Consider the following 26243-nt stretch of genomic DNA (forward strand, 5'->3'; position numbering starts at 1 on the left):
CAGAGTTCAAGCCCCACGACCGACAAAAAAAAAAAATAAAAAAAAAATGTGAAGATAAATGTCTACTATGTTATAAAACCTTTTCCAACAACATTGAGTTCTTATGCTTTAAGCATTGTATCTTGTTTAAAACATTGAGGAGGAGTGGTTCCTCATTAACGAAACATATGAGCCCTTTTAGGAAATAATAAATAATATTTATTACAGATTATGAGTACTACAACAATCAAACAGCCCACAAGAATATAGGAACATAATTTTTTTTTCTAAAGACATGCTACTAAATATTTTTTGAGCAAAGCATGAAAAATGTCAGAAAACACACAAAACGGTTTGCATGTTCACTGGAGTCTTACTACTATGTCCTTAATTGGTCTCTAGGAAAAAACAGAGTGAGAGTGGCATTGGAATCTAGGACAAAGAAGTGAGAATTCAAGGTGAGAATTCCAATCATTCAACCTAGGAATCATACTACATCACTAAAGCATTACAGTTATTTTTTAAATGTACTTAAAGCTTACTTTCATTACTTCTAGAACCCTTTCATTATTAAGGCACAGATATAAATTGAGTCTACTTATAGGATGGATATCAGACCTTTCTACTGGTGGGATTCAGATTTCCACCTTGCATACATACATCAGCCTAAGATAAAGGAGCTGTTATTCATAAAATTGAAAAACACTCCTCACTAGACACTATGTTGAAAATGAACTATACAACTTGTAAGGGAGGAGGTTAAGGAGAAAATCTGTTAGAAAAATGAAGGAAGAGGTGACACTGTTCAAAAAGAAATGTACTCATTACCTGATTTACGTAACTGTTACCCCACTGTAAATCACCTTTATAATAACAATTTTTAAAAAGCACGCTCTCATTTCATGCTAATTGTACGGTCATTTTCATGACATAAAGATCGCCCAAGATGAAAGGCATTGGAAAGAAAAAGATCAGGTTAGGATTTTGTCTTGGGGGGTAAAAAGGGGAGTATAGGAAACAGATGGGCTTATTACTTTTTTTAAAGAGCAAGTAGATGACTAGTTCAAGTATTACATCTATCTTTACAGAATGACCTTTACAGACTTCATTTACCAACTGCTCTTTGCCTAACATGTGATGTCTACTAATCTCAGTGTTATAGAACCTTTAAGTTAGTGTCAAACAATTCACAAGTTAACGAATTTAAAATAAAGCTGGATGTCAGTGGATCATGCCTGTAATTGTAGCGACTCAGGAAGCTGAGGTCTGAGGATCACATTTTGAAGGCAGCCCAGGCAGAGCCTGCCAACACCTAGCTACCACAAAAGTGGGAAGTGGAACTGTGGCTCAAGTGATAGAGTGTTAGCTTTGAGCAAAACAAGCTCAGGGACAGTGTCTAGGCCCTGAGTTCAAACTTCAGGAGCAGTGGATGTACATGTGTGTGCTCACACGTGTGCAAACACACATACACACACATATCTTAAAAAATACACAGATTTTTGTGTGCAAAAATCTTAATTAGGAAAGAGAAGCAGATTATGTATAAATGCTTGCTTCCTAGTCCTTACAACATGTAGTGCTGCTCTGGTTAGTGTCCTAAAAAAATCTCATTTTGGAACACTGATATTTTAATCAATAATATACAATAAAATAGTAATAGAACGTTACTCAGAGGTCATGAGGAAACATTAAATTCTGGTAATCAATGATATAATTCATAGTATATTTTAATCTACAAATTAGGTCTCTGCAGACTTGTATTCATTTACATTTGCTATCATAAACATCACCTGATATTAAAAAAATGCATGATAGCTCTCAAGGGAAGAGGTGAATAGCTGAAGTATAGCAAGTTCATTTCAATCATCTGACTTCACAACAGCCTAGTTTATGTCTTCCATAACTACCTATCAACTGCTATCAGTTAATGGAATCAGGGCCAGTAATTCCAAAGAACATCTGCTTCAACCTGTAGCCCTTGAAAAGAGAAAAAGTGTCTCAAACTTCCAAAACAACTGACTGTGTAAGGAGTACAAAACTGAATCAAATATACTATTGCTAACATTTATTAGGCATATTAAAATTTTAAGGCCTATTAAATTGGTATTGTCCTATGAAACTAAATGTCAAATGTAATTTTAAACATTTTTGGTAGCCACATTAGGAAAATTAAAAGAAGAAAAATTAGTTTTAATGTTTTATTTTTAAAATTAAATATCAGAAACACTATCATAGTAACTTGTAATTAATAAAAATGTTGAGGTTTTTTAATATCAAATCTTTGTAATCCAGTGTATGTTTTACGTATGAATGTACACTAGACACATTTCATGAGTTTAGTAGCCACATGATTCAAGTAGTGAATGTATCAGGCAATCTAGGTAAAATTTCACAAGCTTAAAAAAAAGAAGTCTTACTTTAAATATTACTTAATGTTTACTTGTGAATCAGACTTGGAACCACTAATGAGGGTTATTTGTTGTTTTGTGTTAATGAACACAGTAGACTACAAAGTATAAAGCACTAAAAACAGGGATTAAATCAGAAAAAGTCCATGCTTGATTTTTATTAATAACAAGTATTTTATATTAAACTACTTGTTTACTTGCCATTTATTAATTGTGCAGAATTTCAGAAATTTTCATTTTTCTTTGAGGATCTAATTGGCCACATTGTTCAATATTCAGTGAAATATTCCCATCTTTCATTTGTTAGCTTTTTGACTAAAACAATATTCTAAAGCAGCAAATTACATAATCCCTAAAACCAAACTGGTTTATGACTAACTGGTAAGAATTCTGGATTCTCCTCATGAAAATAGTTTGAAAATAATCACAAGAATAACTACAAACAAATGAGCACATTAAATTCCAGACTAACAAGCTCTTTGTGGCTTATGAAAGTACAAAAGACAGTTTAAAGACCTGCAAGCTAAACTGATACCCAACAGGCCATTCTGAAGAGTTAATTCAGAGATGATCATTAACAAAAAATAAGTGACAGCGATGCCAGTACTTCATCCTCGTATTTGAATATTTACAAGTTAGTATTTTTAAATTTGAATAATCATAGTTTAATAAATTAAAATGTGAAAAATCACAATTTAAAAGACTAAAGTTAAAAAATCTTAAAGTTAGAAAAATCTTAATTTCAAGTTTGCATTTTCAATTGATTTATAGGTATAGAAAACACAAATTTAGTGGTTTTTTTAAAAAAATAAAACACTTAAAAAGATCTTTAGCTGCAAGCAGATTATTCACCTTAATTGCAAAAAATAAGATTAAGTAACATAGTTAAAAATGTTGAAAAACTCATTACCATACTACGCTTTCATATATAATTTGTCTGTAATTCTCACAATATATCATACTCCTATCTCATAGCCTCATGTGCCATCTTTGTGCATTAGAAACTTAATATTTAATTGAGAAAACAGTGGGATTGTTAACTGATTTAATGAGTGGTTAGCCCTGTGATTCCCTAAAATTTTCTTGAGTGACAATTACTTACAAAAGACTCCATTATAGGCTTCAAAATCCTGAAATTCAATCATGGTCATCTGTCTTGCTTGATCTTGATGAGTTTTAGAAGTATAAAGCATTTTTTTAAACCACACCATCTTTGGTAGAATAATAACCCAGAACCTTTCAAAAATGGAACAATGTTTAACAGAATTTTGTCTAAAACAGATATTTGAGAAAATTTGTTGCAATGAAGGGAATGTTCTGATATTTCAAAAAGTACATGGATGAGAAGCAAGAAAATAATAATTTATTAATTCAGCTAAACAGGTTTTAGTTAGATGACAAAATGAAAAACTCATCAGTATAAGGTCCGCTCCTGGATGGCTAGCAGACTTCAACCTCCTCGCAGCAAAGTCTCCACCCAGTACCTGCATTACCTAGGCAACTGGCACACCTGGAAGAGGTCACATCTGCATCCGATGAGGTCACATCTGAATTTGATGTGGCCACACCTTTCTCCACCCATACCCTAGATAAGGCCTAGCCTGGGCCAGACGCTCTTTTTCCCAGCTCTCTCTCTTTCCCAGGTCTTTCCCATGTTGGAGGCCAACATGGCCTGGTGCCAGCCAGAACAATGAATAAACCTACCCTGAACCTGAATACCACATGTGTGGTGTGGTTCTTACTCGGCAACCTCTTTTTAAAAACCTAACATAAATGGTGCCAAAACCCGGGAAGGGCTTAAAGTCAGGACAGGTGGGATTCCTCTTTGTTTTTCTTTTCTTTTCTTGTTTTTTCTTTTATTCCCCCCCCCTTTTTTGCTCTGAGGAATACCCATAGTTCTGACGGCCTTTTTGCGAACCAGTCTGTCTACTACAGACACAGCACATCATTACCACTGCTGGCCTCTGCATCTACCTCCAAGCTTCTACATTTTTGTGAGTGAACTACTCTCTAAGGGTTCTCTGTCGCTCAGTCTCTCTTCAGATGTGGTACCATGCCGGAGAGCCTGCTAGGCCTTTAACTGAAAGGCTGGTCACCAGGGTGCTTGACTCTGGTTGCTTGGCCACTCCTCCCTAGAGGGCTTGGTGGCAAGTTGGGACGCTGCTTCCATCCGATAAACCCCCCTTCACTCACTAATTTTTTCTCTCCTATGCCTTTAATGGGGTGCTGTATGTCACTCCAGTGTTGTGAAACTCCTCTGAAATGCCTCCTGGGCTCCCTGGAAAGCCAGAGTGCCTAATTTTTTATGCTGTTCTCAGATTTAGACAATTTTTGCCTCTGCAATGGTACATGGGTAGAAGTCTGTTTACTTTTAGGCTCTTTTTGCTCTCTCTGCTAATCATGTCCAACTTTTTCTCCTTTTTTCTACAACTTTTTGGCTTGTGTCCTGAAGAGTACGACGCAGGCTGGGTCCCGGGGACCCCCTCTAGGTTCCCTCTCAAAGGCTAGCCAATGTAGGCTTGATCTATTTGTTAAGCTTTCTTTGCACATTTTTTCAGAAATTTGCCATCTTGAGTTCGCCATCTCGGCCACATGGGTGGGTTAAGGGCTTGGCCCCATCTGACCCATACCCTTCCACCAAGCTTACTACTCCCTCCATCCATCTATTCTAAGGTGCCTTGCTAACAAGTTGCTCTTTTCATAGACCCTGGCTGGTAACTGAGGCCCAATCATCTTATGTGCTTTGTTAGCAAAGATGTCTAAACATTGTTGTCAAAATTTTAGGTTTTGAGTTTTGCCTTTTTTGTCTTGTGTTGTATTCTAGTACTGACTACATGATTCTAAAATATTGGGTATATCTGTGCTAAGATTCTCACATCTAATGAGTTTTGTCATTGCAGAATATTTCTCGGCCAATTCTTGATAAGGACCAGGTAAGCTCTATTCTATTTGATCTCCTTGTTGCTTTAATTGGAAATAATAAAGGGTTTTCGTGGCAAAGATTGCAGTTCAAAGCCAGCCCGGGATGAAAAATCCCTAAGACTCCATCTCCCAACTAATCTGCAAAGAGCCAGGCTGGAAGTGTGGCTCAAGAATGTTATCTCGAACTAGCAAACACTGCAAGTAGTACTATAACTCAAAGTGGTTCAGTGCTAGCCTTGAGCAGAAGTGCTCAGGGATAGTGCCCAGGCCTTGAGTTCAATCCTCTTTGAATACCAACTGGGAGAAGCCATCCCAGCAACAAGCACCTAGACTCAGCCAGTCTGGGGAACAAGGGACCATGGAGAGGAGTAAGAGGAGATGATCTCACATCAGCAACTTTGTGCCTGCCCTTTCAAAATTAACCAGAGCCGGAGGTCAATAGAAGTAAGAAGCCTGCCCATCTAGCGTCCATACCTTTCTACCTATTAACTGGACAGCAATTTATATTCTTGACTTTGTTACCTGACTTCTCCTCTACCATGTCACCAGATAGGGACATTTCTACCAACATTTTTCAGCCCCAAGTCCTTTCTCTTGCCATTTATTTGCTCTCTAGTATTTTTTTTCCAGTCCCTCAATGCCTCATGAGACTTCTCCAGACTTCATCTAAGGACTCACGCTACCAAGGGACAGCTGCTGCTTGCTGCCTTCTCTGGGAGGGGACCAAATTCTAGCCTTTAACCCCTAATGTTGATGCCCCTTGCCAGCAGGAAGTAGCCAGAGAGAATCTGCGCCCTATCTCATGATTATTAAAAGTCTGGAATGTAAGGTCCGCTCCTGGATGGAGAGCAGACTCCACTCTCCTTGCAGCAAAGTCTCCACCCAGTACCTGCATTACCTAGGCAACTGGCACACCTGAAAGAGGTCACATCTGAGTTTGATGTGGCCACACCTTTCTCTGCCCATACCCTAGATAAGGCCTAGCCAAGGCCCAGATGCTCTTTTTCCCAGCTCGCTCTTTCCCAGGTCTTTCCCAGACTCATGGAGGGCCAACGGCCTGGTGCCAGCCAGAACAATGAATAAACCTACCCCTTACCTGAATACCACATGGGTGATGTGGTTCTTATTCGGCAGCCCCCCACCCCTTTTTTTTGGGTCCGGTCATGGGGCCTGAACTCTGGGCCTTGGCGCTGTCCCTCAGCTCTTCAGCTCAAGGCTAGCACTCTACCACTTGAGCCACCGCGCCACTTCCAGCTTTTTTCTTTTTGCTTATGTGGTGCTCTGGAATCGAACCCAGGGCCTCATGCATGCAAGGCAAGCGCTCTACCACTGAGCCACCTTCCCAGCCCTCGGCAACTCCTTTTTAAAAACCTAACAATCAGGTATTCTTCTAACAAAATAACTTATTATCCAACTAAAAATGCTTTCCTTTTTTCAAACTGGTCCAATGACCTTTTTGTCAAGTGTTATTTCTTTATAGTTCTAGCACCCATTACATACCTACAAATGCCCCCACAGAAATCACATCATAAGACTGGAGGTATGGCTCAAGTGGTAGAGTGTCTGATTAGCAAGCATGTGATATATAAAGGTGGGGGTAAAGTTTGAAAGGCAATAAGTTTATGGTTTGAAGAAAAATCCCTCAATGATTATTTATCAGTCAAGTTCTTAATTTTTGTGAAAGAAATACTGTACCATGGGGCAACACACATACATAAAGCTCCTTAGGAATCACAGCTTAAAAGTAAGAGAAAAAAACATTTTTAATCATTTTAAAATACCACTTAAAATGTATCCAAGTCCAGAATGTCAAAAGAGTTATACAGAAGGGAAAAAAATCGAAAATAGCTAAGTATTGACTAATGATATATATAACCAATACAAGATAATTGAGGCAGATTAGACTGGACAAGAGGTAAATGACACCTTAAGATTTAAGAATTAGAATTACCACTGAGTTAACATAATAGGAATTATTCAAGTTCTCTTGGAATATTAACTGAAGCTGTGAAGAAATATGAGAATTATTCACTTCAGAAAGATGGAGTAATTTTATAAACTCCTACTACTGATACATGGGTAAGTAAAGAATTTGTCCAAAGTTACAGATTCTCAGGGTTAGCAATTAAGTAGACAAGTTATTTGCCTTATGCTAAATGTCCTTGTACAGATCAAATATTCAACATTTACTGAGTGGCTGACACATGCCACACACAGGGAGCACAATGAGCCAAACTAGATTTCCACTTCATGATGTTCTTGGTCATGATGTACAGAGATAGAGAACAAACACATACAAGGTGCTGACAAAGGGCTTTGTTCAGCCTACGTGAGACAAAAATGGCATTGAAAAAAGACATTTGAGCAAAGATGTAAAGAGTAATTAGGATTTTTACAAGTAAACATAATGGGTAAACATAAAGGCAGCTTTCCAGGAAAAGGACAGAAACTACATGGCTGAACTAAGGAGAAAGGCATAAGGGGAAGATAGGCTATGCAACTCTGTACATGGAACAGACATGGAGCAGGACCAGATCATAATGTGCCATGAATATCAGCAATCATGTATCTATCAAACCTCTGATGCTACAAACTAAGGCAACCACATGATCAGATTTATGAGTGAATGGACTGACTACAGGTATGACTGGGGATTGGGAACTTTTATAGAAACATTTGCAAGGGGCCATGTGAGAGACAATATACAGCTGCAATGGGAAGACAGAAATGATCAACTGAGAGCCGAAAAAGTCAAGGACAACTCATTTCCAGGCTACTGACTCAAAACGCCATCTGTTTCCACACTAGTATGCATTCCATTCTGGATTTTGGATGACATGATTCACTGTTCTTTGCCACAGTCCCTCTGTTCTAAGGAATGTCCTGAGTAGTACGAACTCAGTAAGACAGAAATGGTATCCCCCAGCAATTCAATGGTGATAATGAGAGAAAAGTGTTACTTATGTCTATCACTCCTCTCTATATCTTTGGTAACCACAAGCAGCAAGTCTGTGAAAAATGCTCCATTTATTTCTAAATACATACCACATAAATCAATATATGGTTACCATGGATCTCAGTGGCACAAAGCACTATAGAAAATAGAAATAAAGTGCAAGAGCAGGTTTAATAGGGTTATTTTTGTAGTGAAGGCAGGGATATAACACACTGCAAAGCAAAAGTTTGTGATCAATAAGGTGCAAATATGAACCCTTGCTCCTGTAATATTCTTGAGCCTTACTTGCATCCTCTATAAAATATATAAGTAAAACTGTTACCTACATTTGAAGTTTATAAAATGTGTAAAAGGTCACACTAGCACTGTATTTAGCTTATTAGAGATTTTAAAAATGAAATATTTATCATTCTCCATTCCTCATTCACCTCTGAATACTCAGACTTCTTTCTACTCATCCCTCTATCCTTACTGGTATCTACTATTGGAAAAATAATGCTCCTACTTAAGAAACAAAGGACTTCCACTCATCTGGTCGAATCACTACTAAATAACCCCATGATGCTGATCACATGTATGGTATATATGTGCACACCGGAGGGAAACCAGGAGGACAACATAGAACTAGAGGGAATCAGGGAAAAACATACACCAGCGGGACCCATCAGCTGCACTGGACAATGACCAAAATGAACTAAGCAACTCAATGGCAGTGATGGGAGGGAGGGAACAAGTAGGAAAGAGGGAACAGCTAATACTATGCAAAACAAATGTTCATATCACCCAATGTGGAAGAAAGAAATAACTGTATTACAAAGCTCACAGAACTCATAAATGTTATAGACCATGATAGACAATTTGCTCCATGAAAGTTAGAATGTGTTTGTGACTTTAACTAAGCTCACTATCCCACAATACTGTGAAATTTGGGAAATTATGTAACTACTTTATCACAATTAAAAATTTGGGAAAAAAAGAAAAGCAAAATAAAGCTCCTACAAACTAAACAGATTGAGACTGCAATTTTCTTAATATTCTTCCCCCTTTTGTCCTTACTAGTAAGGATTTGATCTTATTAGGGATACCAAGTGCCAAGCAAGAAAATATTTATCAGCCTCTTCTCCTTTACTACCAGGGGTTGGTGGAGTTGTGACTCAATATGGCAAGACTCAGAGATTTGAAGGGAAACTTTCTAAACACAGGCACTTCTATTCTCCTTTTAATGTCCTCCTGTTTGTTTCCTGGAAAGTAGAGACAATGACTAGGGCTATAATAACTATCTTGCAACCATCAGAAAAAGACTCAAGTGGATGTTGGCTTTCATATTCCTGAGCTCCTGAAGCAAGAAATTCTTCAAACACTTTCCACTATAGTTCTTATCACATAGGAAAGAAAACAATTGCCTTTCAATTCCCTAACTCACAGCTGTATATAACTTCCAATATTCAGTCCTTTCAGCCTACTTTGACAAGATTTTTCAAGGCATCAACCATAATTGTCTTTCAATATGAAAATTTGAAGTGAGTTACTGAATGTCCAGCATATATCAGAAGATGTATACATAGATATTACATAAACATAAAAGAACCATCATTTCCAAGGTAATTTCTTTGTAAATTAGTCTCTTTTATTATATCTTCCATACTGACTTAAAACCAACTTGTAAGCCATCTAAAAAATACATCTACATCAACTCTTTTTTTTCTTTTCTTTTCTTTTTTAGTGTATAAAGGAGTCAACCAAGTGATTGATGTGGCTGGAGTTGCAGACTCCTGGGTTATGTTTTGCCTGAGAGCAGCTGGATCCAGGTAATGGCCTGGCTCCTTTCACCAGTATCTTACAATCATCCTATTAGAATGGAGGTCAATGTGACCAAAAACCAGACCCCATTTAGGCATGGTTAAGTAAGGTGTCCAATGTCATACACATTCTCACAGTAAAAAGAAAATACATCTATGTCTACATACACATACACACACGCACGCACGCACACTTATAAATGTATATGTAATTTCAGGGTTTTGTTTTGTTTTTGCCAGTCCTGAGGCTTGAGTTCAGGGCCTGGGCACTATCCCAGAGTGTCATTTGCTCAAGGCTAGCGCTCTACCACTTGAACTACAGAGCCACTTCCAGCTTTTTCTGTTCATGTGGTACTTAGGAATTGAACCCAGGGTTTCATGCACTCAAGGCCACTAAGCCACATTCCCAGCCCTAATTTCATTTTTTTTAAAGAAAGAAAACTACATTGGAAGTTATGTAATTTACTTATAAGTTAATAAAATAAGCCAGGTATGGAAGAATATACCTATAACCCCAGTACTTGGGAGGTGGAGGAAGAAGGATGGAGATTTAGGGGCCAGCCTCTGCTACATAGTGAGTTCTAGGCCCACTAAGGTTACATAGTGTCACCCTGTCTCAAAAAGAAATACATACATCAATAAATACTTAAAAGTATAATGATTTAATATAAGCATTTCATAAATATATGCGCATATTTTAAACCTTTCCTTTACAAAATCAATCTGAAGCACCTAACAGTGATTCACATTAATTTTAAAAATCTTTTCAGGAAAAATAGAGAATAAGAACAAGAACAAAAAGGAAAATGAAGTATGCACATGCATATTTCATTGGATCCTGAATAATTCCTGAAAGTCAGCTGTAAATTTACATCTAAGCTTCATCCTAGTCAAAATAAAATGGAAAAAAATGATTAGGTACAATATTCACAAAATCGATGAGAATGAGGCAACTACTGCCTCTAGGAGAAAGAAAGCAGTAAGAAAGCAGAGGACCTAAGAGGCACTTCCCACAGGGGAAACTGTCGAATGTGGCAGGCCATGTCTTAGTAATACCTCCATAATAATGCCAGAGTATATTCCACACAAGAGCTTCTCACAGACTTATTCAGTCAAGCTAATGAATAGTGCAGGGAAGAAAATTTGCATAGGACCACAACAATGCAGTAGAATTATACAGTATTCCAATGGGCTGGCATGAGGTAGCAATAAATCCCAGAACATCTTGGTGAACCAACAAATGTCTGCTTTCCCAACTATTCTCTGATAGAAATCAACTAAAGTAGTAGGGTCATGCAACCCTTTGTGGATTCTGGGAAAGTTTTCACAGCCTTTTTATAAATAGTACTTCTATCCAGGTCTAATTCTGGAGTGCTCTTATAAATATTATATATCAGTCTTTTTCCCCTCTTAAAGAAGTGGCATAAAAGGGAAAGAAAATATAAGTTGCTACTAATTTAAAAATGTATGGCCTTTAGCTTTTTTATTAGAAGGTGCTAATACGTGGATGCATTTTGGTTTTAGGAAAAAATCTATGAATTCACTCTCACAATGATTATGTAACTAAATTAAAAGATGATGTGTGAATGTATGTTCCTAAGAATATGCCATCCTAAACCAGACTTTAAATGGTCCTATTGTATGGGTGAAAATTAATCTCAGTTATTCAACAGGATAGTGAGAAAAGAAAACAAAACAGTAATCAAACAACAACAATAAAAATCCAAGTCAGTAAGGAATAGGACCTGCTAAATCTGAAATGAAAGGCAAAACCAAAATAAATGTAATTGAAATTAATTAAATTCTAATTTTTCCTATGTACTTGTGCTAGAATATTTTTGTATTATCACTAAAAGAATTCTTGGAAAGATACAAAGTGGAATATCTAGATAAAGCCAATTAGAACAAATACATATTAGCATGCTACCATTCCATTGCCTAAAGAAGGAATCTCTAAGCTATGTGAAGATATCACATATATGGCTGTACTGAACTCAAATTCTATTGATGCTGTCTCAAGAAGTTGCAACTATAATATGAGCCAAAGTAGGACAAAATAGTGATCATTTGCTACTAATTAAAAACAGGATAGGAAAAAAAGATATCCATGGGAAATAGGGAACATTTGTTCTCCCAACATAGACCTGGCTCATCTTGCTGATTTTGTGGCTTCAACCCTACAAAACTGAAAACTAGAAACAGTAACAAGGTGAGTACTTTGAATAGAAACAGAACATTTTATAAAGTTTTTAGATGATAACTTATAAATTGGATAGAAAATAAGATTTGGTATGTAAAAAGCCAGTAGTATGTTCACATTTTAAGTCTTCCTTCTAAGCTTATATATTTAACACATATATTGGATCTAGCTCCATGTAATGCAGTAATATGGTTCCAATTCTTTGGTATATTTTCAGTCAGAAGACAAGGTAGGCAGTTAAAGCTATATAACTTCAACAAAACAAAGATTGCTAAAGTCAAATAAAGATCCTAGTGGTCATTTTAAGCTATACAGTTTTATCAGCAGAGCTACAAAAGCAGCAGGTTAGCAGGTTTCTGGCAAGGAATAATTGGTGCTGAGTAACAGATTGTATACAAGAGCAGAAACACTGTGTAAAACTTATATTACTGCCTTACCCATACCATATGTGCATTTTGGATGGAAACAGTCAGCTCTCACACACCTCACATGGTTAGGCCTACTAGTATGATGAATGAGCATAATGCTGCTAGTTAACCCCAATGGAAGCCAGAAGAAAGCACTAAAATTAAGAATTTTCTATTGTAATTTTTTCCAGTAAAATTGAAATTAGAAAACAGATGCAGTAGTAACAAAAACATGCAAATTTGAAGTTATAGAAAACACTTTTACAAGCTTGGAGACAAAGGTGTTGGGTTAAATCATCTTCACAGTGTTTGGCACAAATAATCTAGCTAGTCATATCCAAACATAAAACCCAAGAGTGTATAGAGTTAGGCTGAGGGTGAAGTCAATGGTAGAGCACTTGACTAGTATGTATAAGACCCTGGATTTGATCACTAGCAACACAATTAAAAATATTCTGTACCAAGAGTCTATAAAGTCAAATAATAATGTTATTTATTCTTTAGTACAAGTAGTTAAACCTATCATTTCACAATATAGATTATGTTAGTGACAGCAATGATTGTTTTAGTAATTCTGGTAGTCTGATAATTTACCTGCAAGGATTACTAAAGTATTTCTTCTTAATCAGCACAAAGCTTGATTAGTCTGTTCCTAGAATCTCTTTATTACACACCAAATCCCTATATCTTGACCCACTCTAATCAAACCAGTAATATAAAGATTGGCATTTGGGGGCCAGCACAAATAAGGTCTTGGATTTGGTCTCTAGCACAGCAGATGGGTGGAGCAATGTGTGGGCACAGAGTCTAAGTTAGCAGTTGGTGGTAAAACTTCAATTTGATTTCCAAGAGGAAAACAGACATGATTTGTGGAGAGGAAGAGATCTCAGACAGGGCATCTAACTTTCCTAGTTCATGAACTAAGAATCAAAGTTGAAAAGAAGCTTAGCAGTGTTCAAAATTTTAGGGAGCAGAAGAGTCCTGCAAAAGTATACTTTCTTCTCTATTCCATGGCCAAGCAATCCAAATAAAGGTTGCTATTCTACAAAATCTTCTAAAAAAGTATATGGATGAGAATATGAATGTATTACAGAATAAAATTTGCTGTTTGAATTACAAGGTAATAATCAACCTATGCTCCATTTCTCAAAGAAATCATAAATTTGAAAGACATGTTAAGAAAAACAAGGAATACCGGGCGCTGATGGCTCATGCCTGTAATCCTAGCTACTCAGGAGGCTGAGATCTGAGGATGGTGGTTCAAAGCCAGCCCGGGCAGGAGAGACCGTTAGACTCCTATCTCCAATAAACCACCAGAAAACCGGAAGTTGCGCTGTAGCTCAAGTGGTAGAGCGCTCGCCTTGAGCTGAAGAGCTGAGGGACAGCGCCCACGCCCAGAGTTCAAGCCCCATGACCGACAAAAAAAAACAAAAAAACCAAGGAACAAAGATCCTGGCATTTCTCTGGCAATGTTGTATTTTTTTAAAGTAACTATAAAAGTAGAAATTAATATCTTCAAACTCAAAGTCTCAGCATCATAGATGGAAGATTTGTAGGTAAATAAATGTACAAACAAGTACTCCACAAAATGCTGTAAAGTTTTTTTTGTGTGGGGGTGGGGTGGGTGGGGAATAATATGCCTTTTAAAGTGACTTAATGACATTAGAGTTGATTAATAAGAAAAGTTTAATCCATGCTACTTCAAATGAGATCTGAAGAATAACCTCCAAGTCCCTTTACTCTTCTCCCTGCTCGAAAATCCTGGGTGATGGGGGGACAGATGTTTGGACAAAATATGATCAGATGTGGTGCCTCTGTGATCAACTAATTAAGAGATCTTAAACCCAAATGAGCTAGGCAGGAAGTGCCAACATATCTTCTTGAAAATCATTTTCAATAGGAGATTATTTCAGTTTTATTATCACACAAAGTAATTCTTCCTATAAACAAAAAATACCTTTGAGTGAACACACTGGTTTCTCAGCTACAATATTACTATCATTTAAAAGACCAGATGTATTACTATCAACAAACTGGAAAATCAAAATGCAGGAAAGAATGACATAGCCTATCAGCTCAAGTGCAACAACTTTTAGTGTTTTCATGTATCATATCATCTTCCTTCTTAATTTTTACATAGAAGCAATTATAGTGCATATATAGTATTATATATTGTATCTTAACTGAAATTAGCAAGTCAAATATCTCTATATGTTATCAAAAGTTCATCATCAATGTGTTATGAAACTGAAAAATACTCTATTCTGAATATAGTATCTCTACTGCACATGAAACTGGTGAGTATTTTCTCAGAACAGACTGTTAAAAATGGATTTACTGTCAAAATATATTAACATTTTCATGCTCTTCATACTATTTGCCAAGATATTTTCCAAAAATAGTTGTACCAACTTAAACTGTCTTTGGTATCAATATCCATTATATCTGTATTTGAACTATGAAAATCTTGTGAGAATAAACAGTTTCATAATCATCTTTGTACCACCAACACTTGGAATTTACACACTTGTATACTTATGTAATACTTAAAAAAAAGTTAAAACTGATATCTTGACATCCTTAGATGAATATTTTCTATGTTTGAAACTGTTCTTGGGAGTCATCCTGAGTCCCTTTTCCTCTATATTATGCAAGTCCAATTCGTTTCTAGACAACAGAGCCCAATTTTTAATGGGATAATCTTATTCTGCTCCCACAGGGAGTTGTAACCAAAGTTTACATCATATGGAATTCACAAAGCCGTAGATGTTTTCATTATTTAAACAACTATCTAAAATAAAAAGTGAGGAAAATTAAGTTGCCTAGAGCCTCTGAAGGCTCCTACATCTCTATGAAAAGATAGAGGATAAATGAAACACACAAGAAGAAACCTGAACATATTTTACTAGCATGTATATTTTATACTTTTTTTTCAAAAAGTTATGTTTAGGCTGGGAGAAGGGGATATACAGGAAAGGAGAGATTTTACCAAAAGGTACAAAATTTCAGATATAAAGACAAATAAGCTTTAATGACTATTATATAGAATGTGTCTATAACAAATAATTAACTGTATATTTCAAAATTACTAAATGAAAAAAGCATGTGAGATGTTAAGATTTATTAATTAATCTGATTTAATCATTCAAAACATTGTAAACATATCAAAATATCTTTGCATTCCAGAGACTCTAATATCATGTAATTAACAACTTTAGAAAAAAATTTATTATTTCTACTGACTTATTTATGGACTTTGCAACTGCTTCTAAATTTCCTAGTACAATTAGCTATGAATTGGCTTAACTATTCAATGAGAAATTTATATTAAATATGCAATAAGCTACTTTGGTTAACAGAAGTTGAGGGTGTTAATGCCAAAGTTTATTCTTATAAACTATTTTTGTGTCTTCTGTCAGTATAACCACAGGACTACTGCAATACCACCAACTGATAATAATCTTTATAAATCCTACTGTGCAGCTATACCATCTGTTAGTTATTATTTTATGTGTCACCACACACATATGTGAATCAGTTATCACTCACGATAAGTACACAAATAGAATTATGGTTTGTGGAAGGTTTTTTATGATTGTAGTTTATTATCTTTAGGCTAGTAAGTAAATAAAATATTCCTCAGTCTTGGAGAGCAAAAAACAAAATGTAAATTTTAAAAATTATTTTCATAATTATATTAAAAACTGACACATATCCACAAAATATACCTACATAAACAAAAACAGTAAGTTCACTGGCAGCTAATATAATTCCTATTTTCATAATACAAAACATTTTCCAAGACTGCACAATAGAAAAGAGTAACTATGTATTTGCAGTGTTTATTCTCTTATGAGATGAATCATGATGGCAACATCTCAAAACTGGGCCTCCTCTGAGTTTGATAAACTAGCAGAAGGCAGTTAAGTAGATAGAACATCATTACAATTTACTATCAAAATCTACCCAGAAGAGTAATGAGAAAAAGAAGGAACAGAAGGATGTGGATAAATCCCTTAATTGGATAAATAGTTCAAATTATAACTCTTCTTACAAATACTAGAGTTTAATGACTTTAATAAGCCCAAACATGGTTTTAACTGGAAACCATACTATATACCAAGACATTATGAACTATGCTAAATTACTAATGACTTTTAAAGCATGGTCCAAATAATGTACAACTTGAGAAAATTATGTTTTAATGGCTACAAACTTCAATGATATTTAATGAATCCTATTTTAGGTGATGGTATCTTAGGATCATACGTAGGCAACTACCAGGTAGAAACATTAACTAAATCAACTCATTTCTGAAGGAAATCCTAAACTATGTTAGTAGAGGGAATGAAAAAGAAACCAACAACCTTCAAGAAGTACTACATGTAAGTAACTACAGAAAAATTGCTAATGGCTGACAGCTCATCTAAGGCATGAAATCTTTCTTAATTCCCCATTATACTACTTTTTCTTCCACTGAATTCCCACATCTATCTTTGTGATCATGGGGTTTCAAGAATTTATTTTGTTCTGTGTTAATTGCAGTAATGTTTAATTTTCTAACTTTCCATGAATAGACTGAGGATTCCTGTAAGTCAGAATTCTTGAGTTTTACATATTTTTATGTCCTCCCACCTCTGTGTCTAACATGATCCCTGGAATTTTGTAGGCATGTATGTTTATCTGAATTTACCAAAACCCTTATTTTAGTATAGTAAAGGTCCTGAGAAAAGTAAGTTATATTTTGGTAACTATGAATGCTTCATGGTTCAGTTTTATGGAACCTCTATTAATTTACCAACTTTGTTCTCATTATAAATAATATTTCCAGATTTTTTATTATTAAAATAATAAAAATCATTGTGGTAGTACAATAATTATAATTGCTTACTCACATGTCTCTATATTTTACAAGGTAACTGATGTAAAAGTACCAAAAATAAAGATTTTTAAGTAAAAACTCTTTTTACAGTGAGAGAAGATATAACTTTGTAACAATATAAAACAGAAAATAAAACTTAAAAAAATAAAAATATAATAAAAATATTAAAAAATTAAAAAAAACTTAATAAAAATATTTACTCATAAGTGATCCCTTATTAACTCAGTTACCCACCCATAAATTACAAGTGGGGCATTACATAACATCACATATGTCAAACAGTATGAAAGTTCTGAGGCTAGGAAAGTATAATTCCCTGTAACTCACAGTGGAGTATCAAGCACAATGTAAGTAGTAAGAGGACTCTGGGGATGTCCCTGTCTGAAGCAGCAGAATAAAGGGCTCATAAATGAGGTAACATTTAAACAGAATTCAGGGTCTAAGGCTGGGCGCTGGTGGCTCACGCCTGTAATCCTAGCTACTCAGGAAGCTGAGATCTGAGGATCATGGTTCAAAGCCAGCCCAGGCAGGAAAGTCCGTGAGACTCTTATCTCCAATAAACCACTTGAAAACCAGAAGTGACACTCTGGCTCAAGTGGCAGAGCGCTTGCCTTGAGCTGAAGAGTTGAGGGACAGCGCCCAGGCCCCAGAGTTCAAGCCCCACGACCAACCAAAACAAAACAAAACAAAAACAGAATTCAGGGTCTAAGATTTATTTTTTAGGCTTATGGGTATTTGTGGTATAGAAGTAACAGTCTGCTGTTCATTTTTAGAATAATATTTCAGAAGAAACTGCTGTTCTAATAATAGTCTAGTAAAGAGATGAAGATGAAGTTGGGGCAGGAGAAAGCAGATTTGGAAGATAATTGATAGGTACACAGATTTTATGAGAGGGTGAGAAGAATGAATCCAAATGACAAGCCTTTGATTTGGCAGATGGATGATGACATTAAATGCAATCTAAGTCATAAGTTAACAAGTTTTTATTATATATCTTCTATGTATAATATACTCACATCTAACAGATGAGGTCTATTTTCATTCTAGTGAGAGAAAACAGAGTACACATGTGAATAATCTAAGATAGTAAAACAGGTAATGGAGAAAATAAAATGAAGTTATGTAATGCTGACTATGGGGGAGGGACACTTTATCAAAGACTGTCATAAGAAGTGACACTTAAGTGAGAATAGAGGAAATAAGTGAAGCTCTGGTTTAAAGGGGTGGGGCACCAAACAGAAAGGCTGACAGCAAAAACAATGTAATCTCAAAAAAGAATAGGAAGGCAGTGTTTTGTGGGGGTATATAATGAAAATATAGAGAGAAATGAAACTAGAGAAGACTGAGATCCCTATTTATTTTTCTTACAGTGATTAAGTAGTTAGAAGATTTTAAGAAAGGAATGATGTCATCTGATTTCTACTTCTGTCACTCTAAGGAGGAAGACTGGAGGTAGAGTCCCGGTTAAAGTGATAGATTAGATTGTTCTAACAGTGACAATGTGGAGAAGTGGTTGAAATCTAGACGAGGTTAAGATTACAAGACTTGCTGATGGACCAGATATGGCATTGAAGGGAACAGAAGAGCCAAAATGATCCATGGGATTCAGTTCTAAACCACTACAAAGAGGGGAGAGATATTAAAAAGAGAAAACTAGATAGAGAAATTATTCAGGATGACAGGGACAGAAAAGAATAGTTCTTCTATGGTTAAGTAAACTTCTAAGTAAAATATAAGTAGATAGATATACATATAGAAATTGGGAGAAAGGTCTGCGTGGAAAATTCTTTACATTCTACAAAAACTTTAAAGCCATGAGACTAAATAAGACTCATCTTGACTATATCAATAAATATGAGGTAGAGAGTATGAAGCAACTTTTAGATTTTTAAAAGAGAAACAATAATTTCCATTTTAAACACTTAAGGTCAAGATAAATGTTTATCTAAATGTTTATCTAAAATATTTTATTATTATACTCTTGCACTATTATTTAATTCTGCAGTCTCCTTTACAAGGTCTCTATTTTTTATGCTATTTCAATTAGCTTCCTTACAGCAAACACTATTCCTCCCCTACTGCCAAGAAGCTATTCAGAAAGCACTTCTGAAGCATTTTTTATAGCATAAATACAAACATCTGGCTGTAATGATTAAAAATTTATTAATTAATAAAAAATCTAGAAAATAGTACAGTAATGAGCCACTTTAAAATCTCTTAAGGACTATGACTTAAAAAGCTCTTCTCCCTAAGAAATAATCTTGGAATTCTATCGATGGGTCGACATTGAAAAATAAACAGTATTGGTTATTTTTGTATGCTATTGTCTGAATGTTAGGGGAAATATGAGGGAATTCCTCAAATTCATACGTTAAAACCAAATTCTGAACATGGTAGTATTGAGATGTATGGCTTTAGGGACATAATTAGGCCACAAAGGTGGAGCAATTGTGAGTGTGACTGGTTTCTCTATAAGGGGCTAAGACACTAAATGAAGTTCTAAGTGAGAACTCAATGAGAATAGCATCAAATGTGAACCAAAGCAGATTTTTACAAAACAGCAAATCTGTTTGCACATCAATCTTTCCAGCACTCAGAACTTTAAGAAATAAATTTCTGTTGTTTCTAAGCTATCCATTGTATGATATTTTATTATAGCAGCTTGAATATAGTAAGATACTAAGTGTTGAACTTCGGTAATAATGGCTGATTTCTGAACTATCCTGCTGGTCTAATCTCAAATAATCAAATATTTCCTACCAAAGATGCTACTCAGGGTCAGCACTCACTAAGTGAATTAATGAGAGATCAAGATGCTTCACTGTAAAAGACAAATTTTTCTTTGTCCTTGAATCTTTTTCCATTCCTACTTACTCATGTTCTTACACAGCACCTTTAGTTCAATTAGAGCTTAATAAACAACCACTGTAATGCATGAATAAACAAGTGAACACTTTCATGAAAAATATGATTCTTTTGTTCCTTTTCATGAATCTTTTCTTACATCTTTAAAGTTTTTCCCAATTACAAAATATCTGCTCAGTGAAAACAATATTAATATAAAAATAAAAATCTCTTAATTGTTACTTTCTACCTATAGCTCCTAGTTGTAATAATTTTTTCATTTAACAAACATTTTTGACTGCCCAAGTTTGCTAAATATATGGGGATACTACAATAAACAGTCTGAGTCACTGATATCTCTTTCTTTGTCTCCTTCTCTCTGTTCCTGGTATCTCTCCCTCTCCTCTTTCTCTTTCCCCTTCTCTCTGGTTGCAGGCAGCAATACCCTCCCCCCTGAGACAATGAAATGGTCCACAAGGAAAGAGGAGAAGTTACTATTATTTATCCTCAGAGAAGTATGCATTAAGTGGCTTGTTTAGTTTACACCAGAGAACTCTTACTGCATTTCACTCACTTCCAAAGGTTGGCTACAAAGGATGTCACTCTGTCAAAAGATTCAAAATCCATGGATATCTCTCCCACCCTAATATTTAACATTTCTCTTGAAGATGATTATTTCAGTGGATAAGTAATGTTAATATATTTCTATATAGTATGCAAAAGCATCTTGATATTTTCAAGTACCCTCAAGGAGCAAATAGCTTTCGCATGTAAAAAAAAAATACCTTCATCTTTCTACAGAACAATGTCAAGTGCTACACAGGAAAAATAATTCTGAATACCTTTTTCAAGCCTTTATCTATAGGTTCATATATTATCTCTTTAGTCAACTGTGCTAAAAAAAATAGTCCAGATGCTTTAACTTTTGCTCTCTATCCACACCTCCCCCCCTTCCGCACTTTTTTAACAGAAAGTTTCTACTTCCAGCAACAGGAAAAACTTAGCAACTGGACAGTCATTCCTTGTTCTAGTATCCTCTGACTTTCTATAGATCACCTGTTTCTTGGTAACGGCACCAGTCTGCATGGAAAGAGTGGAAGCTACTGTTTATTCTCAGAAGGCTATGTAGTAAGTGACTTGTTTAGTTTTACTCCAGAGAAGTCTTACCGCATTTCACTCACCTCCGAAGGTTGGTTGCCTTCTACCTCAGAAGTTTTACTTCGTAGCTCATTTGTTGTATCTCCTGAGAAGAAAAAACAGAAACAAAACAACTTTACCATACTATTTTGTTTTCTACTTATTTGAATTTTTTGTCATTATACATTCGATATCAACAGAAGCAAGCACTACTGTTTGCTGCATAATGAATAATTTATAAGAATGAAGCCAGGCACCAGTGGCTCATGCCTGTAATTCTAGCTACTCAGGAGGCTGAGATCTGAGCATCATGGTTCAAAGCCAGCCCGGGCAGGAAAGTCCGTAAGACCCTTATCTCCAATAAACCATTAGAAAACCGGAAGTAGTGTGTGGCTCAAGTGGTAGAGTGCTGGCCTTGAGCTGAAGAGTGCAGGGACAGTGCCCAGGCCCAGAGTTCAAGCCCCATGACTGACCAAAAAAAAAAAAAGAATGACAATTTTGTATAGGTCTCATAAATCATCCATAAACACATATACTTACAACATAAATCAGAATATATTCTGCTTTATATAGGTTTACAATGGAAAAAATCAAACAAATTCATATTTTACATATCATGTCATATTTTAGATATGGCTTGAATAGAAGGTAATTTACTTTAAAATAAAAGCTCTTTATGATATGTATAATTAATTGTCCTCTAAATTAATATTTTCACATGAGTTACTTTTTATAAATGTTGTCTCTGGATTTCATTGGTGTAGAAATGAATCTCTATGTATCAATGAACCAAAATACCTGTCAATAGTTATTGGCAGAAAAAGACAATGAACAAATACATCGATTAGCTTTCAATTAATCCTTTGGTACCTAAAGCTGGTGCCTGGGTGGGTGGTATTAATAAATTAATTTGAATTAGGATGATTTGAAAGACAACAGGACAGGTATAAACATCGTTGAACAAGTTTAATATAGGCTTAACTGATTTACTAATGACCTATTTCAATTTAATTATCACTAACAGTTGGTAATTAACATGTGATAGGTAGACAATCAATTAGGCTACTACTTTAGACTTTAATAAAAGGCTAATTTAGCAATTTATAAATTGTTCTTCCCACAAAAATGAAGCAGGATTAGGAATGTCTACTAGAGAGAAAATTACCAAATTTGTGGATGAAAGTTTGGTTGACACTACAGGTCAGAAGTAGGTTTCTATATAGGGCACAGTATTAGGAGTAATGATTATGGATAAAGCATGGAAAACTTCATTGAGTGTAATGGTTTTGTATGAAACATTAATGTTTAGTTTGTCAGTGGCTATGATGAGGAAGAGCCCTGTGAAAATTTCAAAGTCATAAATAAAAATCTGTTAAATCCTAAAACCATGAAAAAACTAAAGATAATTTGATTCTCTAAATATTTGAAATAATATAGTCATTAGCTTTGTTCACAGTTGTATGTAACATTATTATTGTTGTACAAGGCCCAGAACAGGTGTTTAATAAATTAGCAAATTTCTCTTTATAGTTTCTCACAAAAGACTTCAATGTATTTTATAAAAAAACTGTATTTGAGCATAGAGTAAGGCTTTAAGGCAGATTTATGGAATACCACTTTGAAATACTATTACTAGTGATTCATAATTATGGCATGACTTATATTTTAAACTTATTAATAGGAAAGTACTAGGAACTTTTGGGTTATGCATATAGGTAACAAAGTTAATTATTGTTACATAAAAAAAATCAACCTACTCTTGTAACTCAGGATGTCAAATAACTTGACTCTTTAAGTCACTGTTTATACTGATCAGTTACAACCAGTTGAAAAGGAGCCTTATTTTTGAAATCCCCATTGTCTCTGTCAGTTAAGGATATGATATCCATCTCTAATTTGCAGAAGGAGAAACCTTTGCAGATGGAGAAACTAAAGTACAAATAGTTTGCTAAGTAAGGATACAAACAACCAAAGAAATATAGTCTGCATAATAACTCAAAGTATGTTTAATGACACTGGGAAAAAAAGAGGATGCTTTGAGGCCAGAGATGTTGAACATTTCTTCAAGTGTCTATTAGATTCTAGGAGAACTCAAATAATGTAATTCTTTAAAAAGAACTAAGTCAAAGCCTAACAAGTACCAGGAAATGGGTACTTCCAAGAGAGGAGGGTGGAGCCAAGGGGCAAGGAGTAGAACAATGAAGAGGAGAAGGGGAGAGAATGGAGGCAAGAATTCATTGTGTATACCACAGAATTGAGAAAAGGAAGGGGTGGGTTTGCAGGTGGGGGGGTGAAGATATTGGAAGTGATAACCCAGATCATGCATTTACATAACTTCTGTGTTATTTAAACATGGGGAGACTCAATACATAACCTGAAAATTAAGAAAAGTAAGGGAAGGGATGGGTTGGGACAGGTGAGTGAAAATTTGAAAATCTGATCAAGATTCAGTGTATTCACATACTGCTTTGGTGAATGGCAACTCCTTTCTAGAACTACTTAAAGATATTTTTTAACAACCCCCCCCACATAGTTGTACATAACAAAATATGTATAACTCACAATTAAAGTCACAGCCTAAGAAAGATGATCTCTTAAAATAATTACTATTTGACTGTTACACAGGCACACAAATGCTGTACATGACTAAATTATCTAGCACAAAAATCTATGCTTCCTTTGCCATTTTCTTATTTCAAGGTGAGTATCTACACAAATTTTTCTCCATTTTTTTCCCTACTGTTTGAACAACCAGGAAGGTTATCAACCAGTATTCTTGACATCATACAACACATCTGCCTGGAAGCAATGCAGAATCACTATTTACTGAAATGCCATGTCTGGCGATGACTCAGATAAGACAGTAACTGATTACAAGGAAAATTGCCATCTGCAAGATTATTTCTCTATAAACAAAGGCACAAAATGAAAGCAGAACAAATGATTGAAGGACAGAATAAGTCACAATAAAATACAGTGCTTAAATGTTTTCCAACTGAACAATTATTTTATCACAGGAAAATTCACTTATATTCTATGTTTTCTATAACCCACATAAAAGTTAGACAATTTGGGATATAAGGAATGTAAAACAAGGTACTTTAGTTTCTAAATAGCCTTAACTTTTGCTTACATGTTGGATGGACTAAAAAAATTCATTTGCATTGCAGTGATTTAAAAAAAATTAACTGATATTTTCACAATACTTTACCTTGCATAGGTCTTAAAAAATATCACAGCTGGTTACTGTTGGGCAGTAAGGTCTCCCCCACTCCCCTAGTTAACAGGTAAATGAACCATCAGGGGTCAGAGGCACTTGGTGACCTGCCAAGGTCTTTTAGATAGAAGACAGTCACATTGAGGCAGAATCTATCTCCAGGGTCTGATGAAGAGAGCTACGATCAGTGGAAGTTAATGGTCAGAGTGTGAAGAAAAGAGCCAACAGCTCTGAAAGGAAATTTTGAAGGCAGGATTTGGTGCTGGTTCCACTCCAGAACTGCCCCCCCATTCCTTTTTGCCACCCTACTCCTCACAGCTTAACTTTTCTTCCCTTTCTGAGGTGATGTCAAATACTTCTGCCCAGAGCAAGCCTCTATCCTTCCTTCTAGTCTTTTCAAATAAACATAGCTTCCTTAATATTTTTTCAAAAGTTTGTAAGAACAGAAATGAAGTAAAAAAATTCCTTTTATATTACAAGTATGCAATTTTGTTTAAAATGTAGGTTTTATTTAAAGGATTAAATAAATGACAAAGGCCACATAAATATACTAATAAAATTCTGTTAGAATTTAAAAGACAAAAGTAAAATTCTCCAATAGTTTAGATTAAGAGTTAGCCATTTCTATTAAAGGCCAGACAGTAAATATTTTAGGTTTTGCAGGCCATATGGTCTGTGTCACAACTTCACAACACGGTCATTATAGCCAAAAGCAGCCACAGACAATATGTAAGCTAGTAAGTATGGCTATGATCCAATACAATCTTATTTATAAAAACAGGTGGTAGGCTATAGTTTACCAGGCCCTGTTTTAGAGGAATATATACACTGCACCAGGGTTAAAAAACTGGGTAATAGTTGAGCTGCATAAGGACATGAAAAAGGGACAGTCATTGAATGACTATCATCTTAATCTCATTCTACTTGGTGCAGAAGAAGGCAGGAGAGGAGCAAGGGAAAACAGAAAAGATTCCCAGGCATAGGAGTCAATCTGAATGTCTCGTAGGTCACAAAGGGGAGGCTTGTCTGGAGGTCTCTGTGAGGGAATCCTTGGTTTATGCTCTGTCTGTGGATTGGTGAGTTAGGGAGTACTTAGGTGCATATGGTTCTGCCCCTTCTCTTTCTCTCAAGAATGGAAGACCACACAGAATTTGTTACTCTAATCCTCTTCAGCAGCCTCCTATTTAGGGATGCCTGCTCCAGTCCTTCACAGCTGAGAGAAACTCACTCTAATTCTGGGAGTCAGATTAAGAAATACATTCTTCTCCCAGATCTAAGTTACTTTCTTCCATGAAAGCTTGTTTAGGCAATATTAGACTTTGATCTCCATTAGTCCCCTTTTACTCTTTTAAATCGACCAGTTCTCATCTGCGAAGGGGGATGATGTTAGTTAGTAGCATGCCCTTGGGCAGAGAAGCATCAGGAAAGGGTTCATGTGGATGAAGCTTGAGCCATGCTTGCATGCAAAATGTCATGATGGCTGTTTCTTCTT

General features: G+C 35.5%; 1 protein-coding gene across 3 annotated transcripts in view; it reads right to left on the bottom strand.

Moving 5' to 3' along the window:
- Positions 1–26243, bottom strand: part of Umad1 (UBAP1-MVB12-associated (UMA) domain containing 1) — a 156351-nt gene that overhangs the window by 27548 nt on the left and 102560 nt on the right. For all 3 annotated transcript variants that reach the window (XM_013019988.1, XM_013019986.1, XM_013019987.1), the window contains one exon: positions 21579–21640. In XM_013019988.1, coding sequence (XP_012875442.1) covers positions 21579–21640 — 62 coding nt within the window. The remainder of the gene's footprint in view (positions 1–21578; positions 21641–26243) is intronic.

The sequence above is a fragment of the Dipodomys ordii genome, unplaced genomic scaffold (assembly GCF_000151885.1).
Source record: "Dipodomys ordii isolate 6190 unplaced genomic scaffold, Dord_2.0 Scaffold48, whole genome shotgun sequence".
Taxonomy (NCBI): Eukaryota; Metazoa; Chordata; class Mammalia; order Rodentia; family Heteromyidae; genus Dipodomys; species Dipodomys ordii.